Source organism: Castanea sativa, chromosome 8, assembly GCF_040712315.1.
Source record: "Castanea sativa cultivar Marrone di Chiusa Pesio chromosome 8, ASM4071231v1".
Classification (NCBI taxonomy): domain Eukaryota; kingdom Viridiplantae; phylum Streptophyta; class Magnoliopsida; order Fagales; family Fagaceae; genus Castanea; species Castanea sativa.
In genome coordinates, this window is record NC_134020.1 from 45,282,795 (window position 1) to 45,293,655 (window position 10,861).

The 10,861-nt window shown below is 30.8% G+C and overlaps 1 protein-coding gene across 1 annotated transcript; it reads right to left on the bottom strand.

Annotated features, from left to right (window-relative positions):
• On the bottom strand, window positions 1-9,387 carry LOC142607883 (fatty acyl-CoA reductase 3-like). The gene is made up of 10 exons (XM_075779542.1): window positions 9,228-9,387; window positions 9,042-9,145; window positions 8,477-8,679; window positions 8,283-8,383; window positions 7,705-7,897; window positions 2,958-3,119; window positions 2,680-2,761; window positions 1,470-1,736; window positions 496-623; window positions 1-392 (listed from the first exon to the last, which is right to left on the bottom strand). The coding sequence occupies exons 1-10, from the start codon at window positions 9,304-9,306 to the stop codon at window positions 239-241; spliced, it is 1,473 nt and encodes a 490-aa protein (XP_075635657.1). The 5' UTR covers window positions 9,307-9,387; the 3' UTR covers window positions 1-238.
• Between the last annotated feature and the right edge of the window lie 1,474 nt (window positions 9,388-10,861).

The window sequence follows — 10,861 nt, forward strand, 5'->3', positions numbered from 1 at the left end:
TTTTAGTAATATATAGATATATAAAATTCATTATCATATTGGTAATAGAAATCCATTACATAGTACAACACTAGAACATATCATAATTAATACACTTGCCAAAGTTCTCAAATATATTTGCAGCAATAATATACTGCGTTGAACAGATATTTCTATGTAAGTTACTCTAGAGGAACACAAATTTTATAAAAAGTAGTACAAACTCTGGAAACACAATACTATAATCCACCTGTGGGTATCACTTAAAAACATATTTTACGATACCAGGTAAATGGATATTCAGAAAGTACTCGTCCCATTTGATGCATTTGGGATCGAAGCAAAACAAATCTGCCTCTGCACCACTTTCTCTTAATGCCATTCGCAGCCTCTCTGTGTTCATGTCATCAAAGCTATATGCAAAAGTAGGCTTATATTAACATATATTGAAGAAGAAAAAAAATGGTTAAGGTTAACTTAGCAAATACAAGAACCAAAGTAAAATCATACACATACATGCCCCCGAAAAATAAGTAAGGCTTGTACAGTTCCACCAATCGCATCACAAAGTTGATCTTTCTTCTGAGATCAAGATACTTGCCCTGAAAATACTTGCAAAGCGCTACATTCACCACTTCCAGTCCCTGTAAAATAAGAAGAAGAAAAAAAAAATCAATTGAAATAAAGATAAGAGCTAGCAGAACTGAGGGCATTTTGAGTTCAGAAGATGCATGGTGCTGAGTAAAATACCATAATGCTATGGTTGACAATGGAAAATGAAGCAAGAACATTTGACATGGCAATCGATGATAGATAACATGCACCCCTCTTGGTCACACCCAGCGACCATACTCTTATATTTTTATTGAAAAATGATTGGACTATTACAATTACAAACTTCCTTTTTTTTTTATTACTATATTTTGCCTTTGTTGGATTCGCTGTTGAATTTTTTTTCTTGATATATTTTATAGCATAATTAATTGACTATTGTCTTTTTATGTGGCAAACTTCAATAGGAAAACAGAAAATATTATATATATACTTTTTTAGGGGTTCAAAAGATATAACTAAAAAAAAGTAAATAAGAAGGCAAAACCAAAGATTAAAAATAAAAATAAAAAATACAAAATATAATAGCATTACATTTCGAAAGTTATAAAATTTATTCCTCATGCAATAATTTTTTTTTCTTTACAAAGGTTTCTCTGTAAACAATTAAATTTAATTTACTAGAGTTTACATGTTATATTTAGTTTTTTTTTTTTTTTTACACATTAATAATTGTTAAATGTAACGTGTGTATTATAACTTTGTTCTAGATGGATTCAAATCGGTGAGTATCACATATATCATACTCGGCAGCACCATAGATTATCACACTAATTTGTACCCAAAAAATAATGGAAAAGTTAGTAATGCACCTATGATCACTCATTTTTATTCACGAAGCATATCATATATATGCATTGGCCAAATTAAGAACAAACCTTCAATAGAAGCAAATAACGAAAGGCCATGTATCTTTCGAAGCTGGCCATGTCGCCTAACACCAAAGCCTTGGTAACCTTGACAGGTTTCCCATCCTTATTAATCCATGGTTTTTGGGAGAAGTAACGATAGCCGAAATCTTGAAGATCCACGTTTCTCATAGGATTGCTTGCTGAAGAACCCACTTGGTAAATCACATCAGAGGGTTGATTTGCATGAGCTACCATTGCCACTATTATAGAATTCACCACAAAGTCTGCGGGTATCTGCATTTTTATTTACATATCATTTAATTAATAGTAAACTAAATGACCAGATTCATCACATTTTTCTAACAATTTAAAATTTTAGAAAAAATTTCATCTAATTATAATATTCTAACACTCTTGGTCACATATAGACCCAAAATAACTAAACCAAGGGAGTCAATCTTATATCGAATGTCATTTCAATTTGACTAGAGAAACAAAATGTTTCGGTACTAGTTAATATCCGTGTACCATTTAGGGATTACTTTTATATATATATATATATATGTTTGTATGTATTTTATGTAAGTATGAATGTATTCATCTTTATAGTATTTATTAACATAAATTTTTAAATCCACATATTTTATAAGCCTAAATATTAGCTTAAGTACATGAACTAATATATTAGACTAAATAACATATTTTTTATATATAAAAAATCACAAATTTAACAATTTAAAAAATAAAAAATTTACAATACTTGCCAAGCGGCAAAACCGGTCAAAATATCTTAAATACGTCTAGTACAACCGCTACAGACCAGTATAACCCGGTATTTTTTCTTATACATTTTAGAAAACTATTAATACCAGTTTAATGACTAGTATAAAATATTTCTTATGTACAGACAGTACCGGTACAATATTGACTTCCCTACACTGAACATGTGAGATTTTTAAATTATCAAATGAGATAGGGTATTAAAGCTGATCTTGAGTTCAAACTTTATACCCATTCAACCTCATGTTTAAAAACATTACGGTCAATGATTAAATTCATAGCTTCTTAGCCATTTGAGCTTTTTGAACAATTAAAATTAATAATTTATTATGGTATCATGTCAAATGATTTTGAGTTCCAAATTCAAAGCATGTCTCCACTTTATCTTTAATGCTTAGAAATTATAATATGTAAATAAATAATAATTAATGAGTTATGATTGACTTAATCAACTCACCAAATCAAGGGCTGCCTGAAGATCACCAAGAAAGAAAGTTAGTTTTCCCTTACCATAACCAACTGCTAGACTGTCAATAGTCCTGTAACATCAAAATGTAATTACAAATTAAAATTGCAATATAACTCAAACTTTTCATCACATACTTTCCCTCATTTTCTCCATAACCAAACAAGAAATTAATGCTATAGAAAAATAAAATTATAGTAAATTATTATTCAGAACAAGGGTCAATTGTCATTGCACAAATGTAATCAAGAAAGATTTTGTGTTCTCACCTTATCCCTTCAACCCAACCGGGGAAAGGTTCTTTGAAAGTACTGGTAACAATGGTAGGACGTAAGATAACCACAGATTCATTTTCTTTTAGATGCCCTATAAGCATCTCTCCCATTGCTTTTGTGAATACATAAGTATTTGGCCATCCGTACATCCTTGCCCTGATAAAATATTTGGACGAAGGTAGGTAAGGCTATTAGAATTCATTGCCCATAGTTGAATGCATTATTTGTTAGAAATATTTTTTTTTTAATTCATTAATTTAACTCCAAGAAAGAATAATTTGGGTTTCAAGTGGAGATTAAGTCAATTCGAAATCACAATAACATCAATTTATGAGAAAATTATTGTGTGCTTCAGAAATATAATTACAATCCTAATTTATGGACAACATCTAAGAGTAGTACTTTTGCTTTACTTTGCCTAAAACATAAAATAAATAATTTTATATAAATATATGCCTCACAAGCATTTGGCTAAAATTTGAGGAACGATGTTATAGAACAAACCCCACAGGTTCTGCTCTTTCCCACTTAACATGATCAGTTTAAGTCTTGATTGAGCACAAATCCAACCCATACCGATTTGTTGACATTCATCATATCATCACATTGTAATTTTTTTTTTACCTAACAGTAACTTTTGTATGACTGAAGTTTGGCCTTCTTTTTTTTTTTTTTTTTTTTTTTTTGATGAATCTGAAGTTTGGCCATCTACTGCAGCAACATTCAAAGGGATTGATATTCCTATAATTATTATGAGCACGTACGAGATAAAGACTGATGGATGGTGCCAATCGATTAGGTAGAATCATAAATGTTCCAATAAAAGAGCACCAAAACCTCTCAGTCAAATCCAACACGAGAAAATTTAGGGTCTTTAAAACAGTGTTGTACCCTCAATTTAATTATTGTGCCGCAAATGAATAATCCTTGAAAGGGTGTTGTACCCCCACTTTAATGCTTGTGTCCAGTGGCAGTTATCATTAGACACATTGGATCTTAGACACGTATAGCCATTCCCTTCTTGAAAATGCTTCTTGAGTTTATTAGTTGCTTATGATTAATTAAGTAGTTGCTATTGTGCCAAGTGTCAACTATATATACACACTCATTGAAAATGTTGCTTCGCATTAAGAGCCGTGCTAGAGAGATAGAGAAGTGACCTCACATGAGCCCACCATCACCTCTCTATCACTCACAACTCGCCATGTGAACGAATTATATGACACAAATTGTGCCATTTTATGTGGCACAAACATTATTCTTGTATTAAAGTAACATGACAAGAAGGCAAAAGTATGACAGCTTAATACCAAAGCGTAAAGGTATCACATGGACCTCATAAAATCATATTCAATGCTTCTACCTAGCACCAACACACAGCAATGGGTATTCAAAAACCAAAAAACAAAAAACAGACATTGCAAGGTGTAAGTTTTTTTTTTTTTTTCAGTTAATTACAATATAGTACTTATCTATGTAACTACCGCTGTAACCCTTTTCTATCTGGATTTAAATGGATATTTATTTTTCTTGAACTCCCACTTGACCATGGTCATATTCGGCTCATTCTAATGATTTTTTTTTTCAATTGTTTAACTAATTAAATAATATGTAAGGTGCTAAGCGTGCAACATCTGAACAACAATAAAAAATTAAATATTAATTAACAAATATATATATATATATATGAAAAATGTCCAGCATCCATGACAATTAAATATCTTTAAATCACAAAAATTATCATTGTTAAAATATCAATGATAAGGAAACGGGTTTTATTATTATTATTATTATTATTATTATTATTATTATTATTTGCATAAGGGTTTGAGACGATAAAATTGAAAAATACAAACTGGTTCAAAGTTTATATTTTCTATTATAAAATATTCAGAATTAGTGTAAAGGTTTTTTTAAAAAAGTTATAACCCATTTAATTTTCTAATTGGCCAACTTGACCTACTACAGTGATGTTTAGATTTGGATTGACCTGCCTTTAAAGATTGTATGAATCGACTGTTTGGAATTTGTCTATTCCTAACAATTTTTTTATGGGCATCTGTGCCTAGTACCCCTTACGTTCGATGAGATTTGAGAGATCTGGTCCAAACAATAATAATTAATAATATAAAATCATTTGAGTAGGAACTTCTTTTTTTTTTTTTTTTTGAGACAAGAGTAGGAACTTAATGTTGTGTCATAATAATTCATTGTAGCAGTTGCGTGAGGCACATCGAGACCCGCAATAATGCTTGAATCATAAATGCACTATATCCTCAACGAACATTTTTTTTTTTTTTTTGAAATGATATCCTCAACGAACATGACATATTTATGAATGAATAAATGAATATTGGATATCTCATCTCGCAAACCTTAACATATACTAATATTTTTTTTATGGGAAAGAAGACTTTTATTGAAAAGAGAAACAAAATCCAAACAAAGGCTAAACCTTAAAACATAGCATTATCTAATTTAAATAGCACATGGACTCCAATTTTTGTCTTGTATTATGAACAAGATAAGTGGGCCCATGTTAGAGTGGCTAGAATCACCGGGCTAAGATATTTTTCGCCATGTTACTTGCGCAATAAATTTTATAAATTTTTTTATAATATTTGAGGTAATAAATTATAATTAGAGATCATCTAATATTACTTTTATTTTTATAAATTATTATGTACTAATCCCAAGCTACCACTTTAACGATTATAAAAAGAGGGTCATTATCTTGTATAAAAAAAAAAGAGGGTCATTATTGTTCTTACTTCTTAGACTTACTGACATATTCTGCACCATTCTTTTTGATCTAATAAAATTCTTATTTCGGCCGCCTGGCACTTGGGGATGGGTTGGATATATATGCATTTCTAAGATACATGTCAAAATATTAAACAAAAAAATATAAATGGTATTTTTTTTATGGGAAAATGTAAAACGATTTTTTTTTTTTTAGAAATAATATTAAACAACTTTGAATATTTGGAAACATAGCAGCAATGCATTAGATAAGAAAACGCGAAATGTTTTGGTCTGATCTTAAAATATTGTTCTCGTTATTTTATAAGGGCAAAGATATTTATGATGACCATCAAATAAATTTCAGCTAACCTCCTAAAGTTTTAATTAATTCTTTGTCGTGATATATTGAAAGCCAAACCTAACCTATCTACTATTGCCTTTTTGCCTTGGTACTACTCTGCTACTGAGACTTGGAATAAGGAAAATAAAATATCATCATTTTTTTACATATATAATTGATGCTAGCGGGGTAGTTTGTGTTGGGTGGGGGAGTCAATTCAGGGTTTAAATGTGTGAAAGATGGCCCCAATAAGTTCTTAATTACTTCGTTATTAGTTGCTTTCGCTTTGTTTCATTTAAGGACACAAGTACGTTGAAGTCAGAAAATTTTGTCTAGATTGGTGCCCCATAAATTAGGAGTCTTAACTCTTAATATGAACTGGACCTTGTATAAGAGAAAATACAATATATTTCAGATATGTGCATTCTTCCGCTTATATGAAAGTAGGTCTCATATTTATAGGGTCCACTTTCATGTGAGTGAAGATGCATCATCCAAAACACCTTATACCATCTCCTCCTTATATAGACGTAATTTTACCCCCAAAATAAAATTTTATATAGAGAAATATACTTCTATTGGGATTTATTTGTTCCAACAACTTCAGTACACAACAAACTGAAAGTAATAAAAATGAGGGTCCGGCCGGTTAATGAATTTTATCAAAATTTAAAATAAAAAAAAACTGGCAAGAAAATTAAACATTTTTTATAAAAAAAGAATTCTTAAAATAATTTTCTACTGTATACTCTAAAATACACATTAATAAAACCCTAAAAACAAAATAAATAAATCATCTAAAAAACACACAAACACTAGTATGTTTATAAAACCCTAAAAACAATATAAAGAAATCATTTAAGTAAACACGCAAACACTGCTACTGCACCCGGTGCAATTCACCCCTCCCCACACACAAACATTTTTACCAATTTTTATTTTTAACTTTAACTTTTTCTTCACTTTTTTTATTTAGTATATGTTTGGATACACGTCTGCGTTTTGCTTCCGCACATTTTCTTCTCTTTTTTTTTTTTCAAGCCGCAACTTTTAACTATTTTTCTGTGAACAGTGTAACCGTGTACTGTACCCGTAAACAGTAACCGCACACATGGATTCACTGTGTAGGAGACAAAGTGCACTGTTCACACACTGTTCATGGGACCCACACACACTTTAGTTAGAAAAAATATATTAAAAATGGGTTCCAGATGCTATTCACACATTTAAAAATTATTTTGCTACAGTATTTTCAGTTTTCAGTAATAAGTTTTATCTAAATGGACCCCCCTTAATAACCAAAATTGAAGGTTGCTTTTTCAACTCTCAGTCTCAACCCTTGATAGCTATTGCACTTGATCTCAATCTATTGATGACAAATTGTGTCACTTAATAACTTATAGTCTTCTTCATAGCTATCTTATTCTTATCCCAAAATTATTTTAAATGTTTGCGTAATCCTAGTTTAGTATTAAAGGAAAATAATATTTTCAAACTTAGTTACTTTAGTTTCGTATGTACCCCTAGCTATATGAGAGATGGTTGAATCACAAGGATAATACTTAAATAATTTAAATTCAATGCAGGCATAGATAGCACCAAATTGGTTGAATAAACATTTAAGATTTAAGGGAATATTATAGTTAGATGACAAACCTTTCAAGACCAAAATCCTTCATGGCCAACGTAATTTCTTCTTCTGTAGCTCCCTTGGCTCGTAAGTCATTCACTTTTTCCTCAGCCAGTCCTTTCTCTGTTTCAATGTCTAATCCAAGGGTCCCATTAAGTGTTTCACTCATGCCATATGGGCTCTCTAGAATTAGTCCTCCTCTTTCTCCTGATACATAGGCTGAAGAGACACTAGTAATAAATAAGCAGGTTCTAATAGTATAAGTAAAAATTGATTTTTAGGGAATGTTAATGCTAATTTGACTTTAACAAAAGTAAAAAATTGAAGCATTTGACCTTATCACCTTGATATTCCAAAAGAAAATCTAAGACGCAACACTTGATTAAGAAATTATGAGTAGTTTGGTAACGTGGTTCTAGTAAGGTCATTTGTATTTTTTAGAAATATATGTGAGGAAAAAAGTGTATAAAAATACATGTAATATTATTTAAAAATTGAAAATATGTGTTTAAATACATGTACTAAACCGCCCATATATCTTAATTTTGTCCCCCAATACAAAATAATAGTAGTAATAGTAAAAGTGGAAAGGAACTTTACTGACCTGTGGATACATGGATAAGCACCTTTAGACGAACACATTTTTTTGCGAAGTTCAAAACATACTTAGCTCCAAATGTATTGAGCCCCAATGCAACATCATATCTGGGTGACATTAAAAAAAAAAATGTATATATTAGTATTTCAGTTAAGTAGCTAAACCAGGGAGTTGTAATTAACTTGGTACTCACTGATTACCTTTCATCAAAGTTGGTAGTGGCAGCTAAATTAACAATGACATCAACTTGGTTCAATATCTCTTCCCTCAAAATGGAATCCTTCAAGCCCAAGTCTTCAAGAGAGATGTCCCCAGGCACCACAGTTATTTTTTCAGAGACAAAGGAATTTAGATTTGTGCCCAACTTTTCCTTTAGCACTCTGAACAAGTCCTTCCCTATGATCTTTTTTTTTTTTTTTTTTTTTAAAAAATTGCAACAATATTGTGATCACTAGTCAATATTAGTATAGCCATTAATTTAAAACTGCCAAATAGTGAAAGGGAATGGAGCAATAGTTGTTTAAGTTTAACAAAGCAACCTTAACATATTTTACTCTTACCAATTTTTATCTCTTGCCTTGTAAGATCTTCAAATATTAGTATGCAGATGTTGCTTAAAAAAGATAATAAGTTGCTTATAATATATATGTCCATTCCTGCCACACTTGAAGCAGAAAATACAAGAAATGGCAGGGAATGTTCGAAATAAGTGCTACTCTCTTGTACTTAGTGGAAGCTATATACCATATATAACCATGTATATACCTCATTATTTAACCGATGTGTGGCTGACTTAGCATCCTTAGCTCTTAGAAGAAGATAGAGCTTCTTCAAGTTTGGTTGAACCCTCAGTACCTTCTCCACAAGAACTGCATCCATACAAGAAAATTTATCACTAAAATCATCGTTACACTAACACAATCAGAGAGAGAGAGAGAGTTAGGAGTGTACTCTTAGCTAGAAAGCCAGTAGCACCAGTGATTAAAATGGACTTGTTCTCAAGGAACTGTAATATACTTCCTAACTCCATGGAGAAAAATATATCAGAGAGCTACAGAGAAAGAGAGAGAAGAATACTCAAGTGGAACCAATAGACAGAATGAAGTGAGAAAAATTTGATGTCATTTCATATAAAGGACATGGGTGAGTGCTGTACATGTGGTGGAGTACACGCAAGTGGTTGGTGATTGTTTTCCTTTATAAATTCAGAGCCAGATTTCTTCAATTATTTTACCAAAAGAGCAAATTAAAATAACCCAATTCACTGTTTTAAAAAAAAAAATTCATGAAAGCCTTTTACAACATGACCCACTTTAGCTCTAAACACTTTGGGTGGTCACCTACACAAACCCAATATATTACAGTTCACATTGGCGATTCTGACAAAATTTTGTGAACGGGGGCCTTATTCTTTGATAGGTGTAACCAACCTTCTGCGGTTAATTAACACTTGCGTGCACCGCTGTCCTAACTACTAACACTCTTATCATTATTATTGTAATATATACATATTTTTAAGAATTTTTTGTTTTTGGTATACAACATAGGCATAAAAATGTGTCAATTGTGATGTATCATTGATCAATATTTGCATGGATATGTTACTTTCACGTGCATATATGCTTTATATATCACAACATTATGGTAAATTACCTAGCTTTATGTTTGCACCTTGTGTTGTTATTATCTGTTTTGTGTTTCTATGATAAACAAGTTCTCTCTTTTGGTGAAACTTTGATTAAAAGGTTTATCAACTGCTGAGATTAGTAGTTCAGGAGAAGAAAAAAAATCTAGCTAGGCTGCAGTGTGCTTTACACTGATTGTGGTTGACTCTTACCTACCGTCATTATATCGAAGGGGACTTTAAAGTGTCCTTCTGGACTATGTAAATTATCTTCATCCAAATTCACATGTTACCCAATATTTTATTGTACGTTTCATTGTTTCTAAACTTGTCCTTAGTGTTGTCGTTCCCTGACCAAGTCAATATAATTTTCAGAAGTTAACTAAGTTTTACAAGTAAATGCAACGTGCTTTCGCTATCGAACACGAAACAGCCCATAATAATTAGAGTTGTCTTCAAAAACTGGCGGCAAAGACAAAAACTGGAGGATAAGCAAAGAGAATTGTAACTCAATGATGTTATCTAGCCTTTATAAAAAGAACTTTTCCTCTACCATTTGTGTAAACATTTTTTTATTAAAAAATTAAATGTGAAAGTCTCACATTAATAGTAACAAGATAAAGTGGTTAATGTAATATGATTAGGCCCAAAGTTCATCAACTTAAACTTTTTAATTAAGCATAGTGCCTTTATATATTATATTAACTATTTAGTTGGAATTTCCACAAATTATTTTCTTTTGTTAAGAAAATGTACCTATTCGTAATGCATATCTATATTTATTTTTATATAATATAAAATGAACTTTTTGACTTTATATCAACTTTTTTCTTATGCTACAATATAATATATTGAACGTCCACATTTTTTTTCATGTTATTTATATATAATTGAGTTTAAATTTTATAAGGATTCCTTATTAAATCTAATATCTTTAATATAATCCATTAGGATCTTGTCA

What these genes read in the sequence shown, in the direction of transcription:
- LOC142607883 (XM_075779542.1), bottom strand. Translation starts at nt 9,306, where the DNA reads ATGGAGTTAGGAAGTATATTACAGTTCCTTGAGAACAAGTCCATTTTA. An exon ending in CACATCGGTTAAATAATGAG is followed by an intron (nt 8,680 to 9,041) that starts GTATATACATGG and finishes AAAAAAAAAAAG; the next exon opens with ATCATAGGGAAGGACTTGTT. An exon ending in GCTTATCCATGTATCCACAG is followed by an intron (nt 7,898 to 8,282) that starts GTCAGTAAAGTT and finishes GTGTCTCTTCAG; the next exon opens with CCTATGTATCAGGAGAAAGA.